This window comes from Monodon monoceros, unplaced genomic scaffold (genome assembly GCF_005190385.1).
Source record: "Monodon monoceros isolate NGI ecotype Baffin Bay Population unplaced genomic scaffold, NGI_Narwhal_1 Super_Scaffold_18, whole genome shotgun sequence".
NCBI lineage: Eukaryota > Metazoa > Chordata > Mammalia > Artiodactyla > Monodontidae > Monodon > Monodon monoceros.
The window spans coordinates 39468047-39485069 of NW_021703774.1; the positions used below are offsets into that span (position 1 = coordinate 39468047).

Below are 17023 nucleotides of genomic sequence, written 5' to 3' on the forward strand. Positions count from 1 at the left end.
TTTTTGCGGTACGCGGGCCTCTCACTGTTGTGGCCTCTCCCGTTGCGGAGCACAGGCTCCGGGCGCGCAGGCTCAGCGGCCATGGCTCACGGCCCCAGCCGCTCCGCGGCATGTGGGATCTTCCCGGACCGGGGCACGAACCCGTGTCCCCTGCAACGGCAGGCGGACTCTCAACCACTGCGCCACCAGGGAAGCCCTGTAGCAAGCCTCTTTAAACAAGACCCACATAGAGACACTTACCTGATGGTCCTCCAGTACACAACGCTCCGTCACAACCACCTGCTTTGTTAAAGTCTCTCAGGCTGCCAGGAATCTTCCTCCCTGATTATTCGCCTAAAATATTCAAGACTGTTCAAACGTCACCTCCTCCACAAAGACTTCCATGACTTCTCACCAAAGTTCCCTCCACACACATTTATATAGCAGTTGCTGCATTGCACGATCATTGTTCACATGCCTGTTCTCCTCACTAGAATATGAGATTCTTGAAGACAAGTTTTATCCTATGGGTGTTTTCACTTCCTCTGTCAAACCAAGTAATAATAATGCTTACGGAATGCTTACTATGTATACTATGCACTAGTACTAGTGCTAAGGACTTTATATTATGAACTCATTTACTTCCCATAATAACACTATAAGGTGGGTTTTATCATCACACCCACGTTACATATGAGAACACTGCAGTGCAGAGAGGTTAAGCAACTTGTCCAATTCTATCTAATGACAGGAGAGCAGAAATCTGAACGCAGATGATCTGGCTGAGAGACTATGCTCTGAACCTCTCTGACTTCTGAACTGCGTAGTGACTAACAGGAATCTGCTGAATGGATTAATGAATGAATGAAGGTGTGTAGGGAAAAACCAAGGCTTTCAATAGAAGTCAAACAAGCTCATTCTTAGAGATAGCTACATTCTGAAGCAAATTAAAAGTGTGATGTCATTGGCTTTGTCCTCTACGCAGCCCAAGTCATAAAAACCCAGAGAAAGAGGTCTAGGAAAAGATTTCTCTTATCTAGTGATATGGACTAAATGTTTGCTTCCCCTCAAAATCCATAGGTTGAAGCCCTAACCCTGCCCCCACCCTGCCCCCAGTGTGGCTGTATTTGGAGATGGGGCCTCTAAGGAAGTAATTAAGGTCAAATGAGGTTATATGGGTGCAACCCTGATCTAATAAGATTAATGTCCTTATAAGAAAAGACACCAACATCCCCCAACCCCCAAAGCATGCACGATGGAAGAGAAACCTCACTAGAAACCAAATTTGCCTTGATCATGGACTTCAAGCCTCCAGAACTGTGAGACATTAAATTTCTGTTGTTTAGGCCACCCAGTCTGTGGTATTTTGTTATAGCAACTCAAACCAACTAATACAGTTTCTAATGTCTGAAGTTTGGAAAACACAGATATTCCTTCAGTGTTTTCAGAAACCAGCTGCTTTAACAGTGTTCTCTCTCCAGTGGAACTGGATTTAAACTTCCCGTGTTGTGTTTTTTTGTTTGTTTGGCTTTGGTTTTTGTTGAAAGGAAATTTTAAGACTCCATCCAATCCAGCCTTCTTTTTACCATAGGTAGGTCAATATTTGATTTTCTATTCTTTCCTTCAACATTCCCCGCAACTATAAACTTTCTGACCTTTTAACACCTTAGCTAGCTTAGTTCTTGGTCTATGCAGAAACTCAATTTCTCTTCTTAAAAATGTATATTATCAATATTATTACTGATATCAGCCATGTTTATCTTAGTTAATAATGCTAATATATTTTCTTTCCTAATGGTATTTCATTTGTAACTCTGCTATAACTGTGGAGTGAAAGTTGGGGCTCTCTGAAAGATTTCAAGTTTCAGGGACTTCCCTGGCAGTCCAGCGGTTAAGACTTTGTGCTTCTAACGCAGGGGGTGTGGGTTCGATTCCCACACCCCCCCACACACAAAAAAGTTTCAGCTGCCTGTCTGAGCACTTTAAAAACAGCAAAACTTTTTAATTACAAAAATTTCCAGACCCAGGAGTAGAAAGATTAGAGCTTCACACAGATCCAACATTATCAAGATTTTTGTCACACTTGCTTAATCTATTCCTTTTCCTTTTTTTCTTTGCTGACATATTTCAGAACAAATCTAAGATATCAAGTCATTAAACTCTATGTATCTCAATATGAATCTCTTAAAAAAGGGAGACATTTTCTAATGTAAACACAATGTAATTATCTAATGTAGGAGAATTAACAATAATTCTTTTGTCTGCATGCTTCTGAAGTGAAACTACTCATACAGAATTCTGTACTATGAAAAAGTTAGCAATGCATTTGTATAGCAGTATTCTGTAGACTCAAAACGGTTTTAAAGTGAAATTTAGTATGTTCTGAAATGCAAGGTGCTGATCTACCATCTAACTAAAGCTGAGCTCAAGAAGGCCTGAGACAACTCTTAAAAACACACAGGGGCTTCCCTGGTGGCTCAGTGGTTAAGAATCCGCCTGCCAATGCAGGGGACACGGGTTTGAGCCCTGGTCGGGGAAGATCCCACATACCGCGGAGCAACTAAGCCTGTGCGCCACAACTACTGAGCCTGCGCTCTACAGCCTGCGAGCCACAACTACTGAAGCCCACACGCCTAGAGCCTGTACTCCACAAGAGAAGCCACCACAATGAGAAGCCCGTGCACCACAACGAAGAGTAGCCCTCATTCGCCGCAACTAGAGAAAGCCCGCACGCAGCAATGAAGACCCAATGCAGCCAAAAATAAATAAGTTAATTAAAAAAAAATACACAGTATAAGGTTGAAGTCTTTGTACATTATTTTAATAAAAAACACACTGCTGTGTACAAATATACAGATCTCAAGTTGTAACATTCAAATACAGAATGCGATAAAGTAGCTTTGTAAGTTCTCTTCACTGAGACAGATTTTCTGTCACATTTAGACTTTTATGATTATTAAGACATAATGAACAAGAGAAGTACGGATTTTCCAGCCTCATGATTAGTAAATTCCTCTGCAAAGGAATGAAGGTATTCAGTCATTAATAGGGAAACAGTTGGCAAATTAGATGACACTGCCTACAATGTATTAATGTAAGAGACACAATAAGAGATAAGAAACTGCAGTTAACGTTAGAAGTATAGGCAATATAGCTTTCTCAGACTTCTACCAATGATTATATACTTGATATATAAACATTCTTAAATGTAAAATAGTTCGGTATGATTGCATCTATTATTTGTTCCACAATGACAATTTGTTTAATGTATTAATCTGATATATATTTTTGACCTGGAGTCATTTACAAAGAAATAATGAGAAATCCTGAAAAGAAACTATTAGTTCCAAGTCTAATTATGTTTAAAAGTTAAGAGATCTATGGAAAACAGAAGTGTGGGTAAGAAACACTGGCTACATGCCAAATTTTATTTCTAACAGAAATTCTTACACATAATAATCTTCACAAAGTAATCATCTTCTTTACCTTACAAAACAAAACCAAAAAATCCTAAAATTAATCCCACAAGTCCAAATTAGCGGAACTTAGAGTAACAAAGTCAGAGCCAGTCTTGCCACCTGCACGCCAATTTGATAAATCAAACTGCTTTGCAGGGGTGGGGGAGGAGTGCATCTGCTCCTGTGCAGAACTGATGATGACTTTCAGTCCTTAAATAATGACAACTGTCACACAGCTCTTTTTTTAAAAGAAAGATGTATATCCAGGAAACCCAATGGAATATGTTACGTCTGAAATTCCATAAAAGCTGTAAGGCAGCCAAGTGTTGATGGTATTCAAGGACAGTAAAAGTTTGCACTCTTAATGACCATTGACAGGCTTTGTGCCAATATTCAAACAATACGCTTTTCACTGACTATCAATGCAAAGGTGAGGGAAGAAATACAATATTACATCATATCCCAGCACAGAGCTACTATATTTGTGTAAAAGAATCACTACTTATCTGTTGTTTTAAATGAAGTCCTGTCCAGGCATTAAGCTGGAATGTAAATGTTAATAGTGCCTAATCTCAACTCCCAAGATAAACAAAAAGAGTTTATGTGTCAAGACTGATCCTCTTTGGCCGCAGTGGATACCATTTTCTCTGGGGGCAGTCTTTAGTTCGCTTTCTTCTCAGTACCAAGTCAGTGTCTTTCCTAGCAGAACTCTCTGCTGGTGTGGTTTCTATTTGTGCTATAAAGCTCTCAGGTTTAACATCTGGTTTCCTACAACAACTGGAAAACACTTCTTGGTGGACTCTCTGGAGCTGGATAACAGGCTGCATCTTTAAAACTTGGGAAAATCCATCTCCTTGTTCAATTAATGCAGGCAAGGACTTAAAAAACAAACAACAGTAATACTTAACATTAATCTCAGGTTGAAACGCAAACACACAGAGATAGACACAACACTTGAGTATTTTAACTCTTCAGATCAAGGCTTTTTCTAAAACCTAATTTTTTAGGTCATAGATATTCAACTTTACCTTAAAATACCAGTTTTAGCTGAGCAATTTTAACAAAAAGCTAAAACTAAAAAGATATGTTCTGCTCCTATAATGCCTGGTAGTAAAATAAAACTCTGGCAAAACAGGAGGTAACAGAATTTCAGAGTTTAAAATTTAATGTCTAAAATTCCATATTTTACGATAGCAAGTATTTTAGAAATCTTAATTATCAAGAGCAGGGATCAGCACATTTTTTCTGTAAAGGGCCATACAGTAAACATTTTAGGCTCTGAGGGCCTTTACATCTCTGTCGCAATTATTCAACTTTCCTGTTGTAATGTAAAGAAGCCATAGACAATAAGTAAACGAATGTACATGGCTGTGTTCCAAAATAGTTTTATTTACAAAAACAGGTGGCAGGCTGGATTTTACCCTGTCCCACCACAGTTTGTCAACTCCTGATTAAGAACATGTTATGAGGGCTTTCCTGGTGGCGCAGCGGTTGAGAGTCCGCCTGCCGATGCAGGGGACACGGGTTCGTGCCCCGGGCCGGGAAGATCCCACATGCCGTGGAGCGGCTGGGCCCGTGAGCCATGGCCACTGAGCCTGCGCGTCCGGAGCCTGTGCTCCGTGACGGGAGAGGCCACAACAGTGAGGGGCCCGCATACCCCAAAAAAAAAAAAAAAAAAAAAAAAAAAAGAACATGTTATGAGAGAAGTGTGAGTACCAGAAAATCATGGCATCAGTACAAACCACAAAAGAGTGTTACAGAAGATGATCAAAACAGAGGAGATTCTGAAGGAGTTTTAAAATAATTTTCCTGTACTAGAAATCTAAATATTTTCTGTTTGGGCAAAATAAATGTCAATAATATAAACAATTTTATGATAATAATATTAAAACTCCAAGTTGGATATACAGTTGATGGAAGAAATTTTCACATATGGAGGTATGGGGAAATCACTGTGGCTTATACATGATTTAGCCTGAACTTTATGCTAACTGAAACAGCCTGTCTTGTGGCCTGTCAAACACACATTGTACATCTGCTTTCATCATTAAAGAAAAGAATTTGTTCATCATCCACTTACATAAAGGGTTAAGCTGCAACCCACTGCAGCCACCCGGACAGTGAGCCCTCAGGGGAATTCAGGCATTCTGTGCTTTGGACGTATAGGCTTCTAGATAGTTAAGATGCAGATTTAAGGATGAATTTCAGTGACCCCAGATTCTTGCATCTTCCCATACACAGAAAAAATCCTAAATTCATTAACTTGAGATGTCTGTTCTTTGTGGTTAGCAGTCATCTTTTACCAAGCTGTAACCTTGACCACATTTTTTCCAGCCAAAAAAATTCATATATCCTCTCTCCTCCCCTACCCCTTCGGAGCAGTCCCAGCAGAGCTACTGAGAAGCTGTTTCCTGGGCTATAGTCCTCAGTTTGGCTCTAATAAAACTCTTCTTCTATTCTTATTGCATATTGTTTATTGATTATTTGCATCAACACAGAATAATATAGTGGCTGAGAGTATAGGCTCTGGAGCTAAACATCTAGGGTTTAAATCCTGGCACAATTACTTATTTGGGCAATCTACTTAGCTCCTCTGTGCCTTGGTTTCCTTATCTGTAAAACAGTAGCAGTACCTATCTCAGAGGGTTAGTGTAAGGATTAAATGAGGAAATATAATACATGTACAGCAGTTAGATGGTGCCTAATCCATACTAAATGCTGACTAAATGTTAACTGGTATTATTATCCAAAATTGTTTGATGGATTGCTAACTCTCAGAACTCAAAAATATAACCAACCTTTAAAGAAGCCAGGTATAATACTGGCACATAGTAGGTGTCTAATAAATGGCAATTATTCTGAATGTTACCGTCACTTAATAAATTCATTAAAGATCTAGTTAAAAGACTACTGAGAATTCCCGTTACAACAGACTAAAACACCTAAGAATGCTAAAAGCAAACACCTAGCCACACATGTTATTCACTTATAATTTAGTATGTAGCTTTTACCTTCATGGCTTCACTGATCTCCTTAGCTATTGTTTCTCCTCTGCTTTTCAAATTTTCCATACGAGAGGCTGCAAAGAAACCGTCGAACAGTATTTTAGGCTTTTTATCTAATACGAAGTCATAAAAGACATGCAGATGCTATCTGGACAACAATCTGTTAGAATTATTCACCTTGGCTCAATCTTTCTTAGAATACTTTGTAATCTATTTAAAACAAGTGTCCTATTAAGTTTATCCAGATAAATAAAAAGACCGTGAAAATATTAGAATAGCAGAGAAAAACTTATGGTTATAAGTATAAAATGATAGACAGGGATGTCCCTGGTGGCACAATGGTTAAGAATGTGCCTGGCACGGGTTTGAGCCCTGGTCTGGGAAGATCCCACATGCCGTGGAGCAACTGAGCCCGTGCACTACAACTACTGAGCCTGTGCTCTAGAGCCCATGAGCCACAACTACTGAAGCCCATGCGTTTAGAGCCCGTGCCCTACAACGAGAAGCCACTGCAATGAGAAGCCTGCACACTGCAACAAAGAGCAGCCCGTGCTCACTGCAACTTCAGAAAGCCTGCGTGCAGCAACGAAGACCCAATGCAGCCAAAAATAAATCAATAAATATTTTTTAATAAAATAAATAAAATGATAGACAGCAAGAACTATACTGTGAGTAGTCTTAACACTGTGTGTCCCTGAAAAAGAACCTGATGTTTGTTCTGCATATTATCTACCACTATGTTTAACATTTTCAAGCACTATCATCACATTTTAAAATAAATATAGGCTAATATTTGGTATCTGTAGTACTCTGAATTTTATAAAAGTAAAACATATTTGAACTTAGAATATACAGTCACACTACATCAAGGACACCTAGATGGAATTTCTGAAAAAGAAAATGTGGAATAGATTGTCAGTAATATTCATTTTTCTTTCCTTACTTCCTCAATGCTTTTCTTTTTTTTAAATTATTTGTTTATTTATTTACTTATTTATGGCTGCGTTGGGTCTTCGCTGCTGCACGTGGGCTTTCTCTAGCTGCGGCGAGCAGGGGCTACTCTTCAATGAGGTGCGGGGGCTTCTCATTGTGGTTGCTTCTCTTGTTGTGGAGCACGAGATCTAGGCACGTGGGCTTCGGTAGTTGTGGCACGTGGGCTCAGTAGTTGTGGCACACGGGCTTAGTCGCTCTGCGGCATGTGGGATCTTCCCGGACCCGGGCTCGAATTCGGGCTCAAACCCATGTCCCCTGCATTGGCAGGCGGATTCCTAACCACTGCGTCACCAGGGAAGCCCCACTCGATGCTTTTCTGATTCCTAATACATTTTCTTTTCTTCCAATCTGTGTTACAAATGTTCGTGCCTACTTCATAACAGAACTGCATATTTAATGATACCTCTGTATAAAAATCTTAATAAAACTCCAAGTGAAACTGGAGATAAGAAAAACCATTCCATTATGAAATCATCTACAAATTAGTTTTTTTTTTTGTTTTTTTGCAGTACGCGGGCCTCTCACTGTTGTGGCCTCTTCTGTTGCGGAGCACAGGCTCCAGACGCGCAGGCCCAGCAGCCATGGCTCACGGGCCCAGCCGCTCCGCGGCATGTGGGATCTTCCCAGACCAGGGCACGAACCCGTGTCCCCTGCATCGGCAGGCGGACTCTCAACCACTGCACCACCAGGGAAGCCCCTACAAATTAGTTTTTAGAAGAGTAGTTCTCACTAGAAATTTCTTAAAGTCTAAGCAAGTATATAACTATGTTAGGAAGGCCACAGTTTTACTGACTTCAACAGATTGGCAAATAAGCCAAGCAAAGAATTTCTTTCATAGCTGCTCTTTTTCTTTTCTGACTTTTCTTGGCTCAAAAAAGTGAGAACACATTTAGAATAAAGAAAATGAATAGCAAAGGCAACTGAGAGATGCCGGAGAGGGTGTGGAGAAAAGTGAACCCTCTTGCACTGTTGGTGGGAATGTAAATTGATACAGCCACTATGGAGAACAGTCTGGAGGTTCCTTAAAAAACTAAAAATAGAACTACCATATGACCCAGCAATCCCACTCCTAGGCATAAACCCTGAGAAAACCATAATTCAAAAAGACACATGCACCCCAATGTTCATAGCAGCACTACTGATAATAGCCAGGTCATGGAAGCAACCTAAATGTCCATCGAAAGATGAATGGATAAAGAAGATGCAGTACACATATACAATGGAATGTTACTCAGCCTTAAAAAGGAACGAAATTGGGTCATTTGTAGAGACGTGGATGGACCTAGAGGCTGTCATACAGAGTGAAGTAAGTCGGAAAGAGAAAAACAAATATCTTTTATTAACGCATATATGTGGAATCTGGTATAGATGATCTTATTTGCAAAGCAGAAACAGAGACACAGGTGTAGAGAACAAACATGGATATCAAGGGGGAAGGGGCAGGGTGGGATGAACTGGGAGATTGGGACTGACATACACTATTGATACTAGGTATAAAATAGATAACTAATGAGAACCTACTGTATAGCACAGGGAACTCTACTCAATGCTCTGTGGTGACCTAAATGGGAAGGAAATCCAAAACAGAGGGAATACATGTATATGTATAGCTGATTCACTTTGCTGTACAGTAAAAACACAACACTGTAAAGGAACTATACTCCAATAAAAATTAATTTAAAAAAAAAAGGAACTGAGAGAATGGGCCCTTAAAGGAGAAAGGCAAAGGCAAAGGCAACATGATAGCCTCAGAAAAAGGGTTCTTGACCTTTTTTAGTTCCCAGAGATTTCTTTGGCAATTTGGAGAAGCCTATGGACCCCTTCTCAGAATATTTTTTAATGTATTTATTTTTTTAATTGAGGTATAATGTACATACAGTTAAATGCAGAACTTAAGTTTAGCATTCAACCACCTTTGACAAATGTACACCAAAGTCATGGGACATTTCCATCATTCCAGAAAGTTTTCTTGTGCCCCTTTCCCAATCTTCTATACAAGAAGCAACCACTCATCTGATTTCTATCATTATACGTCAGTTTTGCTTACTCTAGAATTTCAGAACAATGTTTTAAAATATAATTTAAAAATATAATTACTTAAAAATTGTAATAGGTAATACAGGTGCTTCTTTATTAATGATTTAAACAAAAAGATCGAGCGGCAGGTCTAATTACCATAATAAGAAAATAATGAGTATAAACAATATTGCGAGGTGTCTGCAACAACTGAAACTGAAAATATCTGTGGCTTCCAGTAGCAAAAAAAAAAAAAATTACAGGTACTGCTAATACTACCACCATTACCTGCATTCAAAATCGAAGGAAATGCTAAATTTCAGTTTGAGGTTAATAAAAATAACACTGTAATTTTTTTCCTCTCCAAGTTCACAGCCTCCTATATTCTCAGGACCCTTGCCTTAAAATAGTATGCTAATTTAATTTCAATTCTTTTACGATTTGGGGAGATTCCCCCAAGAGCATTCAGGCAATTATTAAATTTTCCCCTGGGTATGGCAAATAAATGATCCAACCTTCAGTACTCTTGTAGCAATCTGGCTTCCAGCCAGGCCCACATTCTTTCCTCATCAAACTTGCACACCTGTGTGGAGCTGCCCATTCTTCTAACATTTATTATGTACTTTCCATGGACAAATACCAGTAGTTAAGAGTAAGGAAAAATGGTCTCTGCCCCTCAAGGAACTTTCAGTTTAAAACAGACACATGGAGGGCTTCCCTGGTGGCGCAGTGGTTGGGGGTCCGCCTGCCGATGCAGGGGGCGCGGGTTCGTGCCCCGGTCCGGGAGGATCCCGCATACCGCGGAGCAGCTGGGCCTGTGAGACATAGCCGATGGGCCTGGGCGTCTGAAGCCTGTGCTACTCAGCGGGAGGTGCCACAACAGTGAGGGGCCCACGTGCCGCAAAAAGAATAATAAGAAAGTGTAAGATTAAATCCAACAGAAAACATATCTCCTACTTTGAAATTCCACCATAATTCAAATTACATTCAGTATATATATCCACTCAAAAAGAATTCAGAGATCACACTGTTGAAAGGCAGTAGGCAATAGAGAATGGATAAGACAAAAACAGAAATATGAGAAACTACAGGGAAGATATGTGGTTGACCTTTGTGGATAGATTCAGAGTAAGAGTAAAGAAAAGCAATCTAAAAATCGAATTAAAAATTTAATATTCACATAATTTCTCATCACTGTACAAAAATAGTTTTTAATATTTAATGTGGCAATAATAGGAAGTATTTAAAAATCATTTTTATAATAAAAAATGAGATTCCTACATTTCGTGTGCTTCTATTAATTCAGTAACATTTGGTTCTATTAAAAGGACTCTCAAATCTTCTATTACATATTTCCCATTAGCTTTGTTCTACACACAACGCTCTAAGTAATTCATCATCTTTTGAAAAAAGGAGTATGAAAGTTGTAGCTGGATCTAAAACATTTCATAATTAGACTGATAAAATGTAACTGGTTGCAAAGAGTTGTTTCTTTTTAGTTCAATTTACCTTTCCTGCACATGTAAACTAACAGAGATAGAAAGAATATTTGAAGAAATATGATGATGATAGCAGAGGGAGGAACACTCCCAAACTCGTTCTACGAGGCCACCATCACCCTGATACCAAAACCAGACAAAGATGTCACAAAGAAAGAAAACTACAGGCCAATATCACTGATGAACACAGATGCAAAAATCCTCAACAAAATACTAGCAAACAGAATCCAACAGCACATTAAAAGGATCATACACCATGATCAAGTGGGGTTTAACCCAGGAATGCAAGGATTTTTCAACATACACAAATCAATCAATGTGATACACCATATTAACAAATTGAAGGAGAAAAACCATATGATCATCTCAATAGATGCAGAGAAAGCTTTTGATAAAATTCAACACCCATTTATGATAAAAACCCTCCAGAAAGCAGGCATAGAGTGAACTTGCCTCAACATAATAAAGGCCATATATGACAAACCCACAACCAACATAGTTCCCAATGGTGAAAAACTGAAACCATTTCCTCTAAGATCAGGAACAAGACAAGGCTGTCCACTCTCACCACTATTATTCAACATAGTTTTGGAAGTTTTAGCCACAGCAATCAGAGAAGAAAAAGAAATAAAAGGAATCCAAATCGGAAAAGAAGAAGTAAAGCTGTCAGTGTTTGCAGATGACATGATACCATACATAGAAAATCCTAAAGATGCTACCAGAAAATTACTAGAGCTAATCAATGAATTTGGTAAAGTGGCAGGATACAAAATTAATGCACAGAAATCTCTTGCATTCCTATACACTAATGATGAAAAATGTGAAAGAGAAATTAAGGAAACACTCCCATTTACCATTGCAACAAAAAGAATAAAATACCTAGGAATAAACCTACCTAAGGAGACAAAAGACCTGTATGCAGAAAGCTATAAGACACTGATGAAAGAAATTAAACATGATACAAATAGATGGAGAGATATAGCATGTTCTTGGATTGGAAGAATCAACATTGTGAAAATGACTCTACTACCCAAAGCAATCTACAGATTCAATGCAATCCCTATCAAACTGCCACTGGCATTTTTCACAGAACTAGAACAAAAAATTTCAGAATTTGTATGGAAACACAAAAGACCCCGAATAGCCAAAGCAATCTTGAGGGAAAAAAACAGAGTTGGAGGAATCAAGCTACCTGACTTCAAACTATACTACAAAGCTACAGTAATCAAGACAGTATGGTACTGGCACAAAAACAGAAACATAGATCAATGGAACAGGATAGAAAGCCCAGAGATAAACCCACACACATATGGTCACCTTATCTTTTATAAAGGAGGCAAGAATATAGAGTGGAGAAAAGACAGCCTCTTCAATAAGTGGTGCTGGGACAATTGGACGTGTACATGTAAAAAAATGAAATTAGAACACTCCTTAACACCATACACAAAAATAAACTCAAAATGGATTAAAGACCTAAATGTAAGGCCAGACACTATCAAACTCTTAGAGCAAAACATAGGCAGAACACTCTATGACATACATCACAGCAAGATCCTTTCTGACCCACCTCCTAGAGAAATGGAAATAAAAACAAAAATAAACAAATGGGACCTAATGAAACCTAAAAGATTTTGCACAGCAAAGGAAACCATAAATAAGACAAAAAGACAACCCTCAGAATGAGAGAAAATACTTGCAAATGAAGCAAGTGACAAAGGATTAATCTCCAAAATTTACAAGCAGCTCATGAAGCTCAATATCAAAAAAACAAACAACGCAATCCAAAAATGGGCAGAAGACCTAAATAGACATTTCTCCAAAGAAGATATACAGATTGCCAACAAACACATGAAAGAATTCTCAACATCATTAATCATTGAGAAATGCAAATCAAAACTACAATGAGATATTATCTCACACCGGTCAGAATGGCCATCATCAAAAAATCTACAAACAATAAATGCTGGAGACGGTGTGGAGAAAACAGAACCCTCCTGCACTGTTGGTGGGAATGTAAATTGATATAGCCACTATGGAGAACAGTCTGGAGGTTCCTTAAAAAACTAAAAATAGAACTACCATACAACCCAGCAATCCCACTACTGGGCATATACCCTGAGAAAACCATAATTCAAAAAGAGTCATGTACCACAATGTTCACTGCAGCTCTATTTATAATAGCCAGGACATGGCAGCAACCTCAGTGTCCATCAACAGATGAATGGATAAAGAAGATGTGGCACATATATACAATGGAATATTACTCAGCCATAAAAAGAAACGAAATTGAGTTATTTATAGTGAGGTGGATGGACCTAGAGTCTGTCATAGAGTGAAGTAAGACAGAAAGAGAAAAACAAATACCATATGCTAACACATATATATGGAATGTAAAAAAAAAAAAAAAAGGTCATATAGAACCAAGGGGCAAATGGGAATAAAGACGCAGACCTACTAGAGAATGGACTTGAGGATATGAGGAGGGGGAAGGGTAAGCTGGGACAAAGTGAGAGAGTGGCATAGACATATATACACTACCAAATGTAATATAGATAGCTAGTGGGAAGCAGCCGCAAAGCACAGGGAGATCAGCTCGGTGCTTTGTGACCACCTAGAGAGGTGGGATAGGGAGGGTGGGAGGGAGGCAGATGCAAGAGGGAAGAGATATGGAGATATATGTATATGTATAACTGATTCACTTTGTTATAAAGCAGAAACTAACACACCATTGTAAAGCAATTATACTCCATAAAGATGTTAAAAAAATAAAATAAAATAAAACAATGGGTCCAACTGCTAAAATGTATTAAAAATGTAATAAATAGGATATTTTCCTGATGTTTCCAGATTTTTTGGACACTTTGACTGAATTTATTGTACACATGAAAATATAATGGGCACATTATTTGAAAATGTAACATACTTTTTAAAAATAAGTTTATCCTATGTTTCCCAACTATGCAGACACTCTATCTAGATCCAGGTGGCAGTTGCATGTCTTAATGTGTACGTGTGTTTACCAATTCATCTAGCTGTGCACTGTATATTATAGCTCAGTATATACAAACATACACACAATAATGAACAGAATCTTTTTTTAACATTTACTCTAGAAAGTTCTTACTTTTATGTATAGAGTAAGGCAATCATTTCCTTCTTCATTGCTATTGCATGAATCTATCATTCAAGGGATTCTTAACTTTTTTTATAAACATATGCTACTTAAAAAAATGTTTCTTCTATAAACCCACAATGATGGACAGTAGCTGTTTTCCATCTGTTGCACAAGCAAAGACAATGTAAAAAGCACCAAGTAGTTTGGGTTTGTGCGTAAAATGGAGTTTAGGTCCCAGGCTTGGATAACTATGAACAGATTTTCACACATGAATGTTTGGTGGAACATTCTAAAGTTGTGCTGCACTTATAAGACATTTAGTATTCCTGGCTCCCGACTACAAAATGCCAGCTTGTACCCTCCCATTACTGTGGTAACAGAAAACTTCCCCCCACTTTTTCAAAGGGCCGCTAGGGGGCAGTACTGCCTCCAGTGAGAACCATGGTGTTCTTTATCACCTTTCAGAATTTCCCTGGGAACAAGAACCTCATTCTCTTAATCTTGGACGGTCTAGTGCTGAACACAGTGCCTGACATGTAGAGTAGGTGCTTAATAAGTATGACAGACCAAGGCTATGATAAAGTATTCTATGGAGGCACAAAGGGAGGTGAGGTCAATCCAACAGGGGAATTGAAAGGAGAGTAAAAACTTCATACATGTTGTAAGAGAGTTGCCTAGCCTAAGAGGATTTGGATGTCTGGGGGTGAGTGGGAATAGGAGGTGGGTGGTAGAGGATGTGCTATACCAAAACAAGGGAATAAATCAAGAAAGAAGAAAACACAGGAACCAGGAAACATGGTCCAAAACAGAGAAGTAAAGGAAATTCCCAGGATGATGAGGAAAGGAAACAGACAGGATGAAAGCTTTGCAGCAGGCCTAGAGAGCAAACAGTCCAGATTATGCTAGGAAGACAAAAGACTCCCAGAGGAATACCTCCAAGAAAAAAGGAAAGGGTTTTAAAATGGATTTGATGGATAACCATTTGATGGAAGTGTTTACTATACTGAGAGGAATTTTACAGTTCTATTGAAGTGTTTGGGAAAGAATTAGTGAAAGACACAACAGCAAACAAAGCAAACAGAAAAATAAAGCATTCTGAAGGGGGATGAGAAGATGTTCAAGAAAGAAAATATACTCATAGTATGATTACCTGACTCATTTGAAGAACATTTAACATAACAGTATCAATGCTAAATACTAGTGATTATTTCTGACAAAAACGAGAGATTACAAGTAAAGCTGATGTGTGTAGATTATTCTTTTGAGAAACCTGGCTATGAAAAGGAGGAGAGTTCAGGGAAAAGAAACACAATGGCATGAAAGCTTTCCCTACTTGACCCTACGACAGCCCATTTCTGGTATTATGGGCTGTCATACATTGCCAATCAATCTTATGTAATAACTTTAGCAACTCTGTGAGGCAAGCAGATTTCATCAGCCTCCTTTTATATATAGGGAAAAAGAAGCTGTTGAGGGCTGAGAAATGTATCTGAACTGAATAACTGAATAAACACTGAATAGAATTAGAACCCACAGCACATGCTCTTCTGTATTCTATACATAACTTTCCAAAATATCACTTTGCCAGGAATTATACTATACTCAGAAGAATGATCAAAAATTAGCTCCAATATAATGAAAATCTCTTGAAATAAAAATAAATTATGCCTGGTAAAGAATGAAAAGTAGAATAAGTCTAGAGTTAAATTTGTTTCAAATGTTAACATTACAGTACCATTTTCTTTCTTTTTAGTTAAGTGAATTAAATTCCTTTCTTTGAAAACTAAGGATCGTCAATAATTTTAGGAATAAAACCAAACACACAAAGATTTTTTTCTTTGGCCGCACCGTGCGGTATGTGGGATCTTCATTTCCCACCCAGGGATCGAACCCACTGCCCCCGCATTGGAAGCGCAGAGTCTTAACCACTGGACTGCCAGGGAAGTCCCAAAACACACAAAGATTAAAAAAAGACACAAGGGGGAGGGGAACACACAATTAAATATCACTAAACATGAAATGTCTGTAAATGTATCAAAAAAGCTTTTATCAACATTAACATCTGCTTTGGAAATTTCAAAATATATAAACTTTTCAATCCCTCACTTAAGATTCCTTTTAATGAATTTTTCACTTTTTGTAACTAGTAAGAGCATACAGATACTCCTGATATACATGCATTTGACTTAAGAACGTCTCACATGCAGACGGCTAGTCCCTGCCATGCAGGAGATGGGGATGGGCTTCCTCCAGAAGCGTTCCCAATGGCTCTCTCCATAGCCTCGATGGGAACATCTTCATGGGACCACTGTTCATACTCTCACCACAAACAAAGGTGTTTAGGAATCCCTCCTGCTTAAACATCATGTAGTAGAACTAACGTGCATCTGAAATGTGATTCTCCTAATGTTTTTCATCATAAATGTGCAGTATTGATATTTCAGCTACCCTGTAGGTTACGTAGATCTTTAAAGGGTAGCCTAGAAACGTATTCATTTATAATACCATTTGTAAATTGTTTTTCAGGGGGGAAATACAATTCAAATTCCAAAGCTCAGATTAAATATGAATGTCTGAAATGTAAGTGGGTGACTACCTGTAAATATTCCGGCAGTGGCTTAAGCAAGTCATTATTAGGAGAGAAGAGGAACAGCCTCTAAGTCCTCAGCTTGTAGGGTCAGCAAAAGAACTGGAACTATCATAAAGTCTACTACAGAGAAACTTAAAATAGCTCCTTGTCATCACTACATGTTTAGAGAAGGACAGGAAATAATTAAAAGGGAGTCTCATCGATAAACTTCAAATAACTTTTAAAAAATGACGATATGGAAGCAATGATTAGTTTTACTAATAGGATCACAAAACATTGTAAGTGACAAATGAAAACTCATCCTATTAGTAGATAGTTAATTAAAAGATTGCTGCAAAGATATTAAAAAGTTTGCTCTTAAAAATGTG

General features: G+C 38.3%; 1 protein-coding gene across 1 annotated transcript in view; it reads right to left on the reverse strand.

Moving 5' to 3' along the window:
* Window positions 1-2785: 2785 nt before the first annotated feature.
* NSL1 (NSL1 component of MIS12 kinetochore complex) overlaps window positions 2786-17023 on the reverse strand; it is a 39862-nt gene continuing 25624 nt past the window's right edge. Inside the window, exons 5-6 of the mRNA XM_029229355.1 lie at window positions 6449-6516; window positions 2786-4315 (exon numbers count right to left, since the gene is read on the reverse strand). Coding sequence (XP_029085188.1) covers window positions 4037-4315; window positions 6449-6516 — 347 coding nt within the window. The 3' untranslated portion in view covers window positions 2786-4036. The remainder of the gene's footprint in view (window positions 4316-6448; window positions 6517-17023) is intronic.